Here is an 18,821-nt window from a genome sequence, read left to right as displayed (position 1 = left end):
TCATGGGTGAGGGCACCAACTGCCCACTTTGAGCACATTTTCCTTGACCATATGCCCAGGGACATCCGGCCACTGCTGGTCCAGGAGAGCTTCACCGATCCAAGGAAGGTCGCCCAGAAGGCCCTAGAGCTATGGCTCGCACGATTCCTGGAGGGCTCAACGGTCCAGCAGGTTATGAGGCACAGGCACGACCACTTCAAGCCCACCCCTAGCGCTGCAGTAGAGCATCTGGCCCCAAGAGCATAACCAAGGCAACAGCATCCGCTCCAGGCCTCTGCTTCTACCACCAGTGCTGGGGAGCCAAGGCTTGGAAGTGTCATCAGCCCTGCTCATTCCAGGGAAACAACCAGGCCGGCCGCTGTTAATGGCTGTGGCGGCTGGCCAAGGATACAGCCTCTACCTGCGGGACTCGGTCTGCAGCCGGCGGTTCCTCATTGACACTGGAGCCCAGATCAGCGTCATCCCAGCCACGGCTGTCGAGTCCAGGAACCGACCTCGTGGACCTCCCCTCCTTGCGGCCAACACAACAGAAATCTGGATGTATGGAGACAAGACAGTCCACTTCTAGACTGGCCAACAAAATTTCGCATGGAGGTTCAATGTCTTGTCCCTTCCGATTGCCATCCTGGGTGCAGACTTCCTCCTCGCACACAGGCTTCTCATAGACGTTAGAGGTAGGTGCCTGGTGGATGCCCGTACCTTCCAGCCATTCGCCTCGATGCCTCCAGCTTGGAGCAACCGCGGATGGCCACGATCAACATGCCCAGAGACGAGTTCCAGTGAATCCTGGACAAGTTCCTGATACTCCTCAAGCCACAGTTCTCCGCTGCCTCACCACGCCACGGGGTGTTCCACAACATCCACACCCAGGGCCCACTGGTTCACACCAAGGCACCCCGGCTCCCACCTGACAAGCTCCAGGTGGTGAAGGAGGAGTTTTCGCACCTGTTGGAACTGGGAATCATTCGGCAGTTCGACAGCCTGTGGGCCTCGCCGCTTCTTCTGGTCCCAAAAGCATCCGGCGGCTGGTGTCCCTGCGGAGACTATCGACGGCTCAGTGAGGCAACAGTTCCTGACTGTTACCCCATCCCTCACATCCAAGACGTTATGGCCATCCTGGACAGTGTGAGGGTTTTCTCCAAGGTTGACCTGGTGCACGGATATCACTAGATTCTGGTGCACCCTGAGGACATATCCAAGACAGCCATCATCACCCCCTTTGGCTTGTTCGAATTCCTGTGCATGCTGTTCGGGCTCAAGAATGCCGCTCAGTCCTTCCAGCGCCTCATGTACTTTGTGGGCAGGGACTTGGATTTCATCTTTATTTATTTGGATGACATCCTCATCGCCAGCAAGGACCAGGTGCAACACAAGGCCCACCTACGCGCCCTTTTCTCCCGGCTGGCCGATTTCGGCCTTACCATCAACCCGGCCAAGTGCCAGTTCAGGAAAGAGTCCATGCAGTTCCTGGGCCATACCATACTGCCAAAGGAGTCACCCCTGCCCCTGTGAAGGTCGCCGCTATCAGGGAGTTCCCACGCCCGGGCAGCCTCAAGGGGCTGCAAGAGTTCATGGTATGGTCAATTTTTACAACCGCTTCATCCCAGGAGCTGCGCGCATCATGCAGCCATTGTTCGCCCTCATCACAGCCAAGCTCAAGACACTCTCTTGGAACCAAGAAGCCTGTATTGCATTCGAGGCCACCAAGGATGCCCTCGCGAAGGCCACCATGCTCGCCCACCCGCACACCGACCTGCAAATGGCACTCTCTGTCAATGCCTACGCCATTGGTGCCATCCTGAAGCAGCAGGTGAATGGACATTGAAAGCTGCTGGCATTCTTCAGCCACTTGCTCCGCCTGCTTGATCGCAAGTATAGTGCCTTCGACCGCAGGTTACTGGGCATGTAACTGGCGGTGTGGCATTTCTGCTATTTTTTGGAGGAGAGTACTTTTAGTATCTTCACTGACCACAAACCCCAAACCCAGATGCTTGCGATGGCAAATGATCCCTGGTCAGCCCGCCAGCAATGTCTCCTCTCCTTTGTGTTGGAGTTCACCACTGACATTCAGCACAAGGTGGGAAGAACAATGTGATTGCCCATGCACTCTCATAACCGGCCATCTGTGCGCTGATGCCCGGCTTCGACTTCGACCAGCTCACCCAGGACCAGAAGTCAGATGAGGAGATGAGGGCCTTCAAGACCACCATTATGGGCCTACGGTTCCGAGACCTCCCAAATCCGAGCAGTGAAGGAACCATCCTGTGCGATATCTCCATGGGCAACCCACGACCAGTGGTTCCTCAGCAGTGGCGCAGGCAGGTCTTCCGTCACATCTCCGACCTTTCACATCCGTCCATCAGGTCTATGGTCTGGATGGTGTGTGTGTAGGGGTGTGTGTGTGTGGGTGTGTGGGGTGTGTATGCTGTGTGTGTATGGATGTGTGTCTAGGTGTGTGTGTGTAGTGTGTGTGTGTGTGTATGGGTGTGTGTGTGAGGTGTGTGTGTGTGTGGGGTGTGTATGGGTGTGTGTGTAAGTGTGTGTGTAGGTGTGTGTGTGTATGGGCATGTGTGTGGGGTGTGTATGGGTGTGTGGGGTTTGTGTGTGTGGGGGGTGTGTGTGTGTGTGTGTGTAGTGTAGTGTGTGTGTGTGGGGGGGGGGGTTGTGTGTGGGGTGTGTGTGTGTGTGTGTGTGTGTAATTGTTTATGTTTTGCTATCAAGACAAATTCACTCAAGTAGCAGATGATGCAAGTGACAAATAAATAAATCAACAACAATCCAGAGAACATTGTTACAGTGATTTAGAGAGAAACATTCAAAAACAGTGCAGGGTGTCAAGAAAACCGTTAACAACAATGCAACAGCATCATCTTTTGCCAGTGAGAAATCCATTTAAGTCATCTATGACAACAGAAAAGAACCTGGAGGTTAATATACAGAAGTGCCGGAGAAACTCATCAGGTTCTGCAGCATCCATGGGAGGCAAAGATATATTACCAATGTTTTGGGCCTGAGCCCTTCATCCACACACATATATCCCCTTCCCAAGAGAGGTGTGACGGTGGGATGAGTCCTTTAATGTGTTAGCAGATTTCCTGAGACAACGGGAGGCATGAACAGAGTTGATGAACAATCTGTGTGTCTGAATTTGATCTTGCGTTTCTCCATCTCTCTCCCTCTCACTCACTCACTCACTCACTGCTCACTCACTCTTCACTGAACTCACTCACTCAACTCATTCACTCAATCAACTCACTCACTCACTCCTCACTGAACTCACTCCTCACTGAACTTACTCAATCATATCACCCACTCAACTCATTCACTCTCAACTCACTCACTCAATGCACTAACTCACTCAACTTACTCATTCACTCACTCACTCAAATCTCATTCAAATCATTCACTCACTCAACTCACACACTCACTCAACTCGCTCACTCTCTCACTCACCTCACTCATTCATTCACTCACTCACGCAATCACACGCATGCACACACACAAACACGTGCATGGGCGCGCATATACACACACACCCTACACCACCCCCCAGACACAGACACACCCCACATATCCCTCCACATACACACACAGAGACACACACACAGACACACCCCCACACATACCCATACACGCACACCCACACCCCCCATACACACAGACACATACATAGACACACACACACCCACACACATACCCCTCCAGACACACACACAGAAACATATGCAGACACATACCCCCACACACACCCATACATGCACACTACACCCCCATCCCCATACACACAGACACATATATAGACACACACACCCCACACACCAACCCCCCCCCCCTCTGTGTGTGAGTGAATGATTGCAGAATACAGGTGAATAGAAGTCAGGAATCCAGATGAACAGAAGGTGGAACAGCAAGAAGAGAAGAGTAAATGAGAGAGATGCAAAATGAAGATGACACAAAGTAAAATACTTTCTACCTTTCACTGTGAGGTTTGTAAACATGAACCTATTTCTTCACTCTGGAGTAGCTAATTAAGAACAAATATATCTCTGACAATCATCAAATAATGTCTGCTATGGATCAATCTTTCAAAGAGCTAAAATGAAATTAATTAATTCTTTTGAAGATTCATTTCGCATCAAAGCAATTTATATTTCATAAATATAAACAGACCTCCACTCGTTACATCAGAAACAAACTTTCCTTGAAGAACCCACAGTCATTCGAAAACCATCCTGATCAAGATGCTGAAGCTAAAATTCCCATTCATTCAGAGTCATTAAATGATGTGTGCTTAATACACAAATAATTTCTTACCTTTGAACAAGACAAAGTTGAGAAGCAGCATCACAGTATCTTTGCTGAGGGGCTGTTTAAGGAAATCTTGGATTGTGCCATTTGTTTTAAGATTCACATGAGCATTGATCTGTTTTTTTGTGGTTTCAGGTTTAAGGAAATTAACACTCACTGTCTCTGTGTTGTAATAATGCTTGACTTCTTGAATGAACTTTTTATGAATATTTACTCCACTCTGAAAATGTAGAGAGTTCCCTATAAGCAGATCATTATTTTCACTGGTTAGGTCTTGCAGAAGGTAGTGGAACAATTGGCTCACTGCTACATCACTATTCTGTGTCATATTGCTGTACCCAAGAACGTTAATAAGCTGAGTTAAAGTGTTGCCTTTGGCACCCAAGGACAACATGCTCAGAACAGCAGAGATGCTAAATGGAGAGAAGAAAATATTCTTGGAAGCTGTGTGGGGAAGAACAGTAATCTGTCTGTAGAGACGCAAGGCAAAGTCTACATTTGCTGTTGAAAGTCTGAGCAGCAACAAGTGCCTGTTTGGATCAGGAGCACTGTCTGCAGTAGATTGTCGTTTGGTTACTCCACTGCAAGGCATAGTGACCAACAGCAAAGCCAAAGCAATCCTTTTCTCCATTTTGTACCTGCAAATTAACAAAAAAAACCTGAAATATATTGTTTTTCAATTTTTCAAATTCTGTCGACCCTACATTTTTAGCTTTCTCACAAATCAGGTGATGAAACTGGCATCTCTTGGTTCAAGTACAGTTTCTTTCCAATTGCTCCGACACCAAGGATTGTCTGCAGATTGCAAAATCACTTTTTTTTGCTCTGAGCTAATTTTGAATATTTATTATCTATCTTTTGTATTTATTGCCTCTTTTAAATTCAATTATATGTACGGTGTATTTTTTTTAACAAGGCACCCGTTCAGCTGCAGAAATTAAGAAGTTTGATGCATATGTACATTGTACAATGTATATGACAATAAACTCCTCATAATGATTACACCACAATTTAGCTGAGTTCTAAGTAAGATCAGACATCACTCCTGAGCTCTTAAAACAAGTTGAATCACATTTACTTTGAGCTTCGTATCAAAAGCCTGTCCATAATTTCAGAGTCCTACCTAAAATGAAGAAACCTGCTCGCATTTGACCACCCAACTTGCTCAAGCGTAGTCCTGATCTCTGGTGTCAATTTATACCAGAGCCTTTGCATCACAAGTTACACATTAATCAGTACAATGAACTTTAGTCCATCACCAATCTTTGTTTAAACAATTGGACTGGAGTTACAAATACAGTTTGTACTACCTCACCCTGAATAGGCAAATATTTCTTGTAACATCAGTTTCAGTTATTGTATTTGAATCAAGAAAACCATCTTGTCAGAATATCTTGCTATATTTTAGATGATAATGTCTCCAAAACCATGATGTGAAATAAATTGTAAATGATGTGTTTCTAGTTAATATTAGAACATAGAACATTACAATACAGTACAGACCCTTCAGATATTGTGCTGACCTCTATAAACCTTCCCTACCTCTATAAACCTTCCCTACCTTACAGCCATAACCCTCTATTTTCTTGTATACATGTGATACAAGAAATCCATCCAAATTAGAGTTCTATTGTTAATGTGAATGGGTCATAAGCTCAAGGCCTAAAAAGGTTTATCCCTTACTCAAGGTGCCGCCGAGGCTATTTCATTAAATATATTTGAAATGCAGTTAAGATGGGGGATTTTCCATAGTGGGGAAATTAAGGGTGAAGTGGGAAAAGGCAAGTTGGTTGAGGTGACCTGGCCATGGACTCTAGGAGACAAGGAAATGGGATGGGAGAGGAGGCAAGGAAGAGATATGAGGAGGTTTCGTCTCATTAAAGACAGAAGAAGTGACATGTGGAGGATGGAGGAGTGGAAGGTAGGTACGCTCTCTTCTTTATGGCTGGAAAGAAAGGGAACAAGAGCATAGAAATCAAAGAGTTGTTGAGTTTTACAGCATGGAATCAGGTGCCCGGCCTCAGCTCTACTTAATCCTGCTGATCAAGTTGGTTATCCAAGAAATCTCATTTACAAGTAATTGGCCCACATCCCTTGCAACCATTCCCATCCATGTACCTGTCAAAGGTTCTTTAAATGTTAGAATTGTGCCTGTCTATACAACTTCCTCATTCCAGTCCATTCTGTTACCCACCCCTCTCTGTGTTGAAAATGGTGCCCCTCGAGTCCCTTTTAAATCAGACCACTCTCACCTTAAATTTATGCCCTCTATTTTTAGATACCCCTATGCTGGCAAAGAAAATGATGATCATTTACTTCTTCTATGTCTCTCTTGGTTTTATAAATTTCTATGATTTTTAATTTTAAAATATTTAAAATTAACATTTGAATTTACGCATACAGCACGGTAACAGGCCATTTCGGCCCACAAGCCCATGCCACCCAATGACACCCCCAGTACGTTTTGAACGATGGGAGAAAACCGGAGCCCCCAGGGAGAATCGTTACAGATGGCATGGGATTTCAACCCTAGTCCAGATCACTGGCGCTGTAAAGGCGCTGCGCTAACCATTATTGCCAATCATACATTCTCTCAACCTATTTTGTCACAGGGAGAAGTCTCAGCTTATCCAGCCTCTCCTTATAATTCAAGCCCTCCAGTTCTGGGAACCTTCATAAAGCAACATTCAAACAAAGCTGAGCATGAAGGTGATTGAAACATTGCAAGAACAGTCAAGAACGATTAGCTACTGCATATGTTTGTCATAAAGCTTCCAAAATATTCTGAGGCAATCCAAGCAACAATATATTACCCATTTTCCCAAAGCAGCATTAGAAGAAAGGGATAAGACGCAGCTGGGAGTCCTCTCTGCTCTGGCTGCGGTGAACCATACGACCATAGAATGTTACAGTACGGAAAATAAACTCTTCTCCTGCCTAGTCCAACTGACCTGCCCCCAGTCCATCATCCTCCATACCCCTCTCACCCTTGTCCAAATTTTCCTTAAATGTTAAAATTGAGTCTGCTGGCAACTTGTTCCACACTCCCACTACTCTGTGAAGAAGTTGCCCCTAATGTTCCCCCTAAACCTTTCCCCTTTCACCCATGTCCCCTGGTTTCTATCTCATATAATCTTAGTGGAAAAAGCTTAATTGCATTGACTCCATCTATCCCCCACAGAATTTTGTATACCTCTATCAAATCTCCACTCAGAAGGAGAAGCCACAGTTGAGGCAAAAGGAAGATATCACGCTGGTGTGAGTGGTTCTGTCCGAAGAGGTAGAATTACAAAGGCAAATATACAGGAGCACGGAACCGTGTCCTCGCTGGAAAATGGGTGGAAAGAGTATTTGTCAAGATAGCTTTGCGAGCCTGTGCGTTTTCAATAGATAATGATCACAAAACTATTTTGATTATAGAAAGCGAGAGGTTGAGTAAGGGAAGGGACAAGTAAATTCCAGTGTTGGTGATTTACTGGTTACACTCCTGATCAATATAGCTATCAATGTCCAGATCATCTATTAATTATGCTGTGGTCAACATGCCAGCATTCACACAGTAACTTACATTGTTTCTCCAAAAATAGTCTGAGATACTTTGTGCATTTACTTGTTTTTGCCAAAGGTCATTTGTGAGGAGGGGTAAAGCCTAAAGACATATCGGTCATTCTTACCTGCTCTGCTCGTGACTCCAGGTGCACAAATGGGGTCAGCTTTTAATTGCCTCTTAAAGAAGAATTAGTAATGGGCAACGAATGTTAGCACTGCCACCAACAACCGTATCCTGCAAAGGAATAAATCAGCGCCCTCGATGTAGAAATATTTTCAGGTTGTTCCTTTCAATGAGCCGGGCAAGTTGATGTTGCTTTCTTGAAGCGTAGGACAAAGAGATCACATTGCATATTGCATTTGCATATTAAATTGCCCTTCATGTTTGGAATGACAGCAATTCCCAGTTTTGACTTGGCATGACAAATCATAGTCCTCTTTGCAGAAAGGTTGGCAGAATTTGCAAAACGACAGGGAAATTACTGGAGTTCCACGTATTGCCTAAAAACAATGGTCCCTTTATATACTTCCTCAAGGTCAAGTTTATTATCAACCGATTGCACAAGTTCTCAACCCGACCACACAGTGTTCTCCTGTCCTTGGGTAATACATCCAGGCACACAATCAGACCTAACACACATTCAGACAAATTATCTGCATGCAGGACAAATATTCATACAATAAAAATAATTAGATAAATAAATATTTTTTGTAAATATTAGAGTCTCGGATGGTTAGTGTGAGCAGTTCCTTTGGTCGCTGTCCATGAGAAGAAGCTGCTTCTCAGCCTCGCGGTGTTGGCTCTGATACACCTGTATCTCTTTCCTGTGCAATATTTGAGATGGCATAGCAGTTAGTGCAATGCTTATACAGCGCCAGGGATCAGGACTGGAGTTCATAATCCTGCGCTATCTGTAAGGAGTTTGTACATGCTCCCCATGTTGGCGTGGGTTTTCCCTGGGCCTCCAGTTCCCTCCTACCATTTGAAACATACCGGGGGAGGCTAAGGGGGTGTAAATTAGGCAGTATGGACAAGTGGGTTGAAATGGCCTGTTACCATGCTGTATGTCTAAATTTAAAAAAAATTTAAAATGTAAATCTAAAATCTTTAAAAATGAATTTCCTTCTTTGTTGGATTCAGTTCTAGCCACAGCATCTATCTGGAATTAACTTTAGCGATTAATGCATTAATTATTTTGTAAATGCCTTTGCATAAGAAATCAGAGAAGTTGAACTGAATGAGGGAATCTGCACTACAAAATTAATTTAATGCGTAAGCCCTTTCATGCAGTGAAAAAGCCCAACAGTAAAGGCGGAGATCATCTGCCCTTACTGTGGGAGACTTACCTCTATGAATGTGCCGTGGCTGGCTCCAAGGCACCGAGTGCAATCCCTCTCAGGGAAGGGTCAGCAGCAGAACACTGCGCTCCGCCATCCTGCATGAATGTAATGGCACTGCAAGCAGCTTTCTAGAGATAGATTGATGTTGTTGCAATGATGCTGTCAGCCTGTGACCCATCTTCACTCTCTCTCCCACCCACTCATTCCTCTCCCTCCATGATCCCTTCAGGGCATGGATGGGGGCTATCAGGGCAGGGGCGGCCGGCGGGGGCCATCAGGGTGAGAGGTGGTGGGGGGGCTGTCAGGGCAGGGGGGCTGATGATGGCCGTATGGGCAGTGGGGCTGGCAGGGGTCATTAGGGCAGGGGCGGTCAGAGCAGGGGATGTCAGAGCAGAGGCTATCAGGGGCGGCTGGTGCAGGCTGTGACAGCCCCATTGGCCGCTCTGGTACCTCACTGGGCTGCTTCGGTCTTCAGGGCCACTCATCAGTGGCTCAAAACGTGGCAGAGCAATGGCCGTCTTCCCTACCCACAATTCCCCATACAGCTGGAACTGTTCTAGGAAACACAGAGCGGTTCCAGCTGTGTGGAGATTATGGGTAGGGAAGATGGCCATTGCTTTGCCATGTATTTATTACAGGTGGCGCCACAGCACCAGTCGCTCCCCTCCATCGGCTCTGGAGGGAGCTACAAGGCACCGCTCAACATGAATGCAACACAAAAGCAGCATTTTAGGGCTGCTCCGTGAAAAGTAAGTTTTTATTTTTCTCTCCGTGCTTATAGCCGGCCTCCAGGCAGAGGCTCGGCATGAAAGGGCCTCCTGTTGTTAGCAAGAGATGTCCTGGTCCCTCACTGTTGTGGATGAATCAATGATAAAGACCCCAGTGGACTTAAAGGCAGAAGTTAGCACAATGGCACAAAATCAGATTGAATGTTTCCTTTCACTGCACCCTCTGCAGGTATCCCCAATGGATTTGGATCAATGCCTCACATTTGTTGTACAGTCACAGAGTACACAGCATGGAGGCAGATTCATCAACCTGTTGTCCATAAAATCTAGCACCAATTTTCACTGAGTTCTGGAGTTTGGTTCAGAGAGAAAGAGGTTGCATTAACTGGGGCCTTCATTTAAGACAATTGAAACCCAGAATATTAAATCTGACTGATCAAAAGGTTATCAGTTAGTAGGCTCTCTCTGTCTGAGGAGGAAAAGCACTGTGGTGCCAGCAATTGGCTTGGTTATTTGATGATCCCAAGTTGACAAGGGACAGAAGGCTGGTTTTCAGTCAGGTTATCAAATAGTTCCCTTTAAAATAGACTGGGGGAGGGAAACTTAACATGACCCTGCCTTCATTGATGGGATAGCAGTGTAGAGAGTTAAACCCTGCAAGTTCTTGGGAGTCCACATGTCAGCAGGATCACTCCTAGAACCAGCACCTCAAAGCCACTGTGAAGAAGGCACACCAATGCCGCTGTTATCTAAGAATTTTGTGGAGATTTGATATGCCGTCGAATACTCTATCAACCTTCAACATGTGTACTGTGGAAAGAATACCGACTGGTTGCATTAGAGACTAGTTTGATAATTTGAGTGCCCAGGAACACAGACGGCCGCAGAATGTGGCAAACTCCATCACAGGCTCCAACTTCCCATCTAATGAACAGAAATTCAGTGATTATATTGATTTAACTCAAACTTAGCAATTAGAATATTTAAAGGAGAGATGAATCATGGATTTCTTTTAACTTAGTGATTCATTTAGTTTATAAAAGTAGATCAGTGATTGCTTGATTTGACTTTTAACGGCAATCACCTCAGTGGTATCCTCTCTGCTGAGAAGAAAATGCATCAGTCAGGAACTGCGAGTGTTCTTAATTTATTCAAGTGTAAACCACAAATAGATTAGACAACATGGCCTAAATAACAAGTGATCTGTGAAAAATCTGCATGAAAAACTTGCTGGATCTGGATAAAGATGCCTTGCCATTCCTACCATGAGCAGCCAACGAGGTGCCATGACTGGACAATGAAGAATAAAAAGACCTAGAACTACCTGCACCACCACATGGAAGATTAGACGGAGGTCAAACTGCAAAAGTTGGTCATAAAAGGTGGAAAATAATTGCAAGCCCTAAGGTTTCATCTTTTAGACCGATGATGCAATAGAAAACGTTTTATTTCAAAATGTTAACATTTTTTTTCAGTTTGCTGGTACAGAGAAATTAAGGGCACAAATATCTCCTCCAAAACAACATCCACTTATATAATCCATGAGGTTGTTCTGCCTGTAGTTTGAATAATCATGTGAGGTTTCCCAACAAGTCAAATTGTTCTGTTGAGCAAGAGTCAAAAAATTTTGGTAAGTTGTCACCATGTAGGTACGAGGCCTTCAGTTTTGTTGGAGGTAGTTCTGAACTTCTGACACTCACAGCAATGTCTCATTCTGCTGTCTGGATTTGGACGATGCCTTTGACGTTGCCCAGAGGCAGAAACGGAGAAAGATTTTGATTTTATGTTGCATCTTTCATTCTTTTCAAAACTCCTGTAATGCAAAAAAAAGACGTCCAATATGTACTCAGTAAGCTCTCTCAAAAATGTGCCATGGGAAAGATAATTTAATCGATTTCAGTGACATAAATGGATGCATATACACTGATTGGATCACCCGCGAGATTTCCCTTTTCTCATAGCATATTGGAATATTGTGTGCAGTTCTGGTCCCCAAATTATAGGAAAGATATCAATAAGGTAGAGAGGGTGCAGAGAAGATTGACTAAAATGTTGCCTGGTATCTAGAATACAAAAAAAGATTGAGTAGACTGGGTCTTTATTCATTGGAGCAAAGAAGGTTGAGGGGGGGATTTGATAAAGATATATAAAATTATGAAGGGGATGTGAATTGGCTCTTCCCCTTGAGGATAGGTGAGATTGGAATGAGGGGTCATAAGATAAGGGTTAGGGGACAAAACTTTAGAAGTTACATGAGAGGAAGCTTCTTCACTCAGAGAGTGGTGGCTGAGTGGAATGACCTTCCAGAAGAGGTGGTTGCAGCAGGGTTAATTTTGTCATTTAAGAGAAGGTTGGATGGGTGCATGGATGTGAGTGGGTTGGAGGGTTATGGGCAGGGAGCAATTGGTGCGGTCTAGAGGGGCCGAGATGGCCTGTTTCCGTACTGTAATTGTTATATGGTTATATAAAACACTAGGGGAAGTGGCAGCAAGAGTTTGAAACTGATTGAGGATGAGAATGCAGGGAGTGGAAGCAAAGAGTTGCCTCTCAAATTAATGGAAAGATTTGATCATGCCTCCCAATCACCTACATTGTTTTAGTTCCAGCAGAGAGAGAAGTGGGGAGTCTTGCCTTAGGATGGAATCCAAGTGTCATTATCCCACTCAGTACTACACTCAAGCATTGGCTGAGACTTTGGAAGAGGGCTTGAACTCACTATTGTATGGACTCAGGCTATAAGTAGTAAAGTCTTACCTTTTTCAACTGCTGTTGCCTTCCTGTGTGTAGCCCAGTGGTGCAGCTACTAAAGCCTAGTGCCAGAGAAACCTGGGTTCAATACTGGCTTTGAGTGATATCGATGTGGAAATTACACATGCTCTGACCATGTGAGTTTTCTCTGGGTGCCTTGGTTTTCTCCCACATTCCAAAGACATGAAGATTGGTAGGTTAATTAGACAGTATAAGTAGCTCCCAGTGTGCAGTTCAGTGATAGAATCTTGAGGAATTTGACCATAGAACAATAAAACAATTACGGCACAAAGACAGGCTACCTCAGCCCCTCTAGACTGTGCAGAAATATTTTTTTCCTATTCCTACTGACCGGCACCCTGCCCATAGCCATCCATACCCCTCCCATCCATGAACTTGCCCAAGTTATTCTTAAATGTTAAAATTGAGCCTACATTTACCACTTCAGCTGGCAGCTCTTTCCACACTCATATCATTCTCTGCCCGAAGAAGTTCCCCTAATGCTCCCTCTAAACTTCTTCCCCTTTCACCGTCAATTCATGTCCTCTGGTTTGTTTGTCTCTCACCCACCCTCAGTGGAAAAAAGCTTATCTACGTTTACTCTATCTATCCCCCTCATAATTTAAAAAACCTCTATCAAATCTCCCCTCTTTCTTCTATGTTCCAGGGAATAAAGTCCTAACCAGTTTAATCTTTCCCTGTAACTCAGTTCCTGAAGTCTGGACAACATCCTAGTAAATCTTCTCTGCACTCTTTCCATCTTGCTGATATCCTTCCTGTAGTTAGGTGACCAAAACTGCAGGCAATACTCCAAATTTGGCCGCACCAATATCTTATATAACTCCAACATAACATCCCAACTCCTGTACTCAAAACCTTGAAGGCCAATATGCCAAAAGCCCTCTTTAGAATCTTATCCACCTATGATGCTACTTTCAGATAATTATGTATCTGCATTTCCAGATCCTCCTGTTCTACTGCCATCTTCAGTGCCCTGCCATTTACCGAGTATGTCCTTTTTTGGTTTGCCCTTCCAAAATACAACACCTCACACTTGTCTGCATTAAACTCTATCTGCCATTTTTCAGTCCATTTTACCAGCTGACCCAGAAGCCTTAGCAAGTTTCAAAAACTTTCTTCTCTATCCTCAATACTGCCAATCTTATTGTCATCAGCTAACTTGCTGATCCAATTTACCGCAATATAACATATAACAGTTTACAGTGCGGAAACAGACCATATCGGCCCTTCGAGTCCGTGCCAGTTCCCTTGAACAACTCCACCAGCTCCCCCCTCCCACTCTCTGCACATAACCCTCCAACCCCCTCATATCCATGGACACATCCAAGCTTCTCTTAAATGACAGAAAGGACTCTGCTGCAACTCTCTCCTCTGGAAGATCATTCCATTCTGCCACCACTCTCTGAGTGAAAAAGCCACCTCTAACATTTCTCCTAAAGTTTTTCCCCCTTACCCTTAACTCATGCCCTCTTCTTCCAACCTCCCCTGCCCTCAGGGGAAAACATCTACTCATGTCTAGTCTATCTATTCCCTTCATAATTTTAAATACCTCTATCAAATCCCCTCTCAGCCTTCTACATTCCAATGAATAAAGTCCCAGTCTCCTTAATCTTTATCTGTACTCTAGATGTTGTAAGCCAGGCAACATCCTTGTAAACCTTCTCTGCACCCTCTCCACCTTATCTATATCCTTTCTATAATTTGGAGACCAGAACTGAACACAATACTCCAAACCTGGCCTCACCCACACCGACCTTTCCTGCCAGAATGGACCGGTCCTTTCTTTCTTGTGCTTTTCCTTTCCAGATTTTTCCACTTTGTCAACAAGCTCACATGGCTTGTTCCCCCCCCTCCCCCCAAACATGGGCCATACTTCTTCGCCCAGTTAGTCAGCACTGCCCTTAATCTTATCTCTCATCTAGATCATTGCTATAGATGACAAACATGGTCCCACAGATGGTCCCAGTACCAATCCCTCAGTCACACCATTAGTCACAGGCCTCCAATCTGAATTGAATTATTTATTGTCATGTGTACCAAGATACAGTGAAAAGCTTTAGTTTGCATGCTATCCTGGCAAGACAATGCATATTTAATGCAGTGATAAAATAAAAATGTAGGTCATATTGCAGTGATTCGCAACCTTTTTTCTTTCCACTCACATATCACCTTAGGTAATCCCTTCCTAACCACAGGACACTGATGGCATAGGACACCACCAGTGCTCCATGGTTAGGAAGGGATTACTTAAGGTGGCATGTGAGTGGAAAGAAAAAGGTTAAGAACCACTGTTATTGTGTCACCATAAGTCATGAGGAGCAAGGTGTAGTTATACTTGGATACTAGTGCAGAATATAGGGGGGAGTAGAGTTAGAGTTCAGGGGCATCATCCAATGAGAAGTCCATTCCAGAATCTGCTAACACCAGGAAAGAAATTGCCCTTGAACTTGGAGGTTTGCTTTTAAGATCTTGTCTCTTCTATCTGATGGAAGGAGACAGAGGGCTAATGGTGTGGTGAGTTGGAACCACTACCAAATATTTTTTCTCCATTGGAGTTACAATTGCATTTTTTCTCTTTTCTTTCTGATCCCCAACCTGTCTAAAATCCTGTCACTTTGGATTCCCCAACAGAGCTACAAGGCGGTACTATGTTAAAAATCCCTTTTTGGAAGAAATCTCACCGCCAAGAGAGTGTTCATGTTGCGTGCAAGCACTTCCAAAAGGGATTTTAATGCAGTATCACCTCATGGCTTTGTTGGGAACAGAAACCAAAGAGAAGAAGAAAGCAATCATAACTCCAATGGAGAAAAATATTTGGTCATGCTTCCCAATCCATCACCCTGTCACCAAGAATATCAGAATTCTTAATCTTTATATATTTTTCAAACCTTGATCCAGGGTCTAACAAAATTAAAAATGCTCAAGTCAATGTGGAGGATAATAAAATAGGCAGAATGGTGAATTGTACAATTCGCCTGAGATTTAGTGTGCAAAACCGTGGTGTGATGGATCTTGGTGGAAAGATCAAGGAGAGGCATAATTTGAATAGGGTGAATCATACAGTCATTGTGAATGTGTCGTACTGCAAAATCATTTGTCCACATCTAAAATATTGAAGTGACCTACGCAATTGCAACTATTGAAATTGTATTTAATCACCTGCAATGATCATTGTACTTTTGAGTACAAAAACGCAATGTACTTTTGAGATCAGAGAGATTTTCTTAGATATTCTCTCAGGAAATTCTTTTAAGAGAGTCTGCATGTGTTGTGTTCTTGCTCCATGTATAACTCATTCACAGCCTTAACAACAGGAAAAAGATACCAAACTGTTGGAAGTGATCATCGACTCTACTGATCCTTGGAGCTCCACAAGAGAATGAGTTTACCAGACTGCTCCATGTTGGATTGTTGAGCAAAAAGCTGGATACTACACTTTAAATGTTTGTACTCATAATCAACTTTAATGTAAATTACTTAAACAAATATACTAAGCTTTATACAAAGCAGGATAATCTTTGGCAAAGAGTAATGTATTTGATTAACCTTGCAGCATTTGAAATTGCAGCAGAAGTAATACCATTGTTTACAAATTATGAATGTTGCAATTTTAGGGGATAAGTGAAGTCTGCCTGTGTTAAACTGTGGGGTTTATCACTCTTCCAGCAAATAGGACACTCTTAGTGCTGTGTTCAGCAATTAACAATAAGAAGGGTCTGTTAAATATAAGCCGGGGAGCCCTTGACATTGGCATTAGACCAACTCTTGTAACTGCTGAAGCTTTTGTTCCTTTTTCATCAATATCCAGTACCGCCTCATGAATCACCTACATGTACAGAGAAAGCAAGAGATCTGATTAATAGAAGTTACATTCTATTTCCAACAGGCTTTTAAAAAGTGGTACTATCATGCTAAGGCAGTGCTTCTAATCCAGCAATATATGAATCCAAAATGCAATTAGAAAATATTGGGGCTACCACTAAGAAATATAGAGCCACAACATCAGATGCCATTAATGACTGTTTTATTCAAATCTAGCGCATGCCCATTTAAGGGCAGCTTGAGCTCAGTCATAGCCTGCGTGATGACATCATAACTGCTGCTCCAGGTGCGCGCTAGGCTGGAAATACGATGGAAGGGAACACCCCCGACAGCACCATCTTCTCATGGCTGCCCCGCCACGTGGCGTTACAAGTGGGGCTGGTTCGCCACGAGAGAGTGCGCCACTACACAATCCCTCCCCCCCCCCAGAACTGGCTACGGATTGTCTAGGCGAACTGAGTGGAACGTGCAAGCATTGACCAGTCTTGCCCTTCATGTCGACTAGCAGGCCATGTGCTCTCAGGAAGTTGGTCCCCAACAACGCAGTACCCACTGAGGCCAGCACAGGCTTCCAACAGAATTTTTCTTTATCGATCTGGATCTGTGCCTTGCAGGTGCCAAAGGTTTTAATGGTGGACCTGTTGGCTGCCCACAGGGTTTGACCACGAGATCAAGTGCATGTCTTGAGAGCGGTGGGGGCGGGGGGGGGGGGAAAGACGCTCAGCTCTGCTCCGGTGTCCACCATGAAACAGCGGCCAGTGGATCTATCAGTTATATGAAGGAGGCTGTTCACGTGGCCAGATCATTTCCCTGGTAGGTACATGGTTGCTTGCACTTAATACCTTGTGCCTCCCCAGCACTGATGGTAGTAGCACCAGATAGGATGGTGTTCCTCTGACGTGCTTGGGGGGGTGGGGGGGGGGGCTGCGGCTGGCTGGTTCCTGGACGAGGGACCTGACTGAGGGCAACTTCATTCTCCCTCTTGGTTCACACGAGGGTGTCCGCCCGGGCTGCGACTCGGTGTGGGTCCGTGAAGTCCTTGTCCGCCAGCAGGAGCTGAATGTTCTCGGGCACCTGCTCCAGGAAGATCTGGCAGAACAAGAAGCAGGGCTTGTGATCCTCTGCCAGTGCCAGCATCTCATCCATGAGGACCGATGGTGTGTGGTCTCCCAGCCTGTCCAGGTGGTAGGAGTCTGGAGGCACGCTGTTGAGGGGAGAGATCGAAGGTGCCCAGGAGAAGGTTCTTGAGGGCAGGATATTTACCCTCGGCTGGTGGGTGGTGGATGATATCGTCCACCCTGGCTGCTGTTTCCTCGTCCAAGACGCTCATGACGTGGTAAAACACCATGGCGTCTGCGGAGAAGTTCCAGAGGCAGAACTGCATTTTCGCCTGCCCGAACCACATATGCGAGCGATGGGTCCAGAAAGGGGGAAGTTTGATGGCCACAGCGTTGACCTCAGCGGGATCCATGTTCAAAGATCAGAAAGACGTTTGGGCTTGTCGGGGTCACCAATGTAGTGTGAGCTACCGCTAAGAAATACACAGCCACCACGTCGGATGCCGTTAATGACTATTTAATTCAAATCTAGTGCATGCCTCTTTAAAGGCAGCATGAGCTCAGTCATCGCATGTGTGATGATGTCATAACTGCTGCCCCAGGCACGTGCTGGGTTGGAAACACAATGGAGGGGGACACCTCTGATGGCACCATCCTCTCATGGCTGTCCCGCCACGTGGCGTTACAAGCGGGGCCGGTTCACCACGAGAGAGTGCGCTGCCACAGGACCAAAAATCAAACTGCTGGGAGAACTCAGGGGGTCAGGCAGCCCCTGTGGTGGAAAGGGACGGTTGACATTTCAGATCAAGACTCCGCATCAGAACAGCATCAGGTCAAAATGCTGAAAAACATTCAGCATGCCAGAGAAAGAGTTAAAGTTTCAAGTCAAAGACCCTTCATCGAACCATTCTCTTTCCACACATGCGGCCTGACCTGATAGGTACTTCCAGTATTTTCGGTTTTTATTCTCGGTTGCTATCACTTAGCCGCGGGGTGGCATGGTTTGCATAGCGGTTAGCGCAAAGCTACTACAGTGCTAGCAACTGAGGTTTGAATCCCGTGCTGTCAGTAAGGAGTTTGCACGTTCTTCTTGTGTCTGCATGGGATTCCTCCAGGTGTTCTGCTTCCCCCAACCCCCACCATTCAAAATGTAGGCTAATTGGGTGCAATTGGGTTGTACGAGTCAAAGGGGCCTGTTTACTGTGCTGAACGTCTAAATTTAAAATTCTTATCACAAACTGTGCCT

At 45.2% G+C, this 18,821-nt stretch overlaps 1 protein-coding gene across 1 annotated transcript in view; it reads right to left on the bottom strand.

Moving 5' to 3' along the window:
* Positions 1–18,821, bottom strand: part of LOC138752855 (uncharacterized) — a 61,980-nt gene that overhangs the window by 15,027 nt on the left and 28,132 nt on the right. Inside the window, exons 5-8 of the mRNA XM_069915475.1 lie at positions 16,339–16,521; positions 7,919–8,034; positions 5,432–5,515; positions 4,315–4,946 (exon numbers count right to left, since the gene is read on the bottom strand). Coding sequence (XP_069771576.1) covers positions 4,315–4,946; positions 5,432–5,515; positions 7,919–8,034; positions 16,339–16,521 — 1,015 coding nt within the window. The remainder of the gene's footprint in view (positions 1–4,314; positions 4,947–5,431; positions 5,516–7,918; positions 8,035–16,338; positions 16,522–18,821) is intronic.

The sequence above is a fragment of the Narcine bancroftii genome, chromosome 2 (genome assembly GCF_036971445.1).
Source record: "Narcine bancroftii isolate sNarBan1 chromosome 2, sNarBan1.hap1, whole genome shotgun sequence".
Classification (NCBI taxonomy): domain Eukaryota; kingdom Metazoa; phylum Chordata; class Chondrichthyes; order Torpediniformes; family Narcinidae; genus Narcine; species Narcine bancroftii.
The sequence above is the reverse complement of the archived record's forward strand: the minus strand, read 5'-3'. Positions and strand labels throughout refer to the sequence as shown.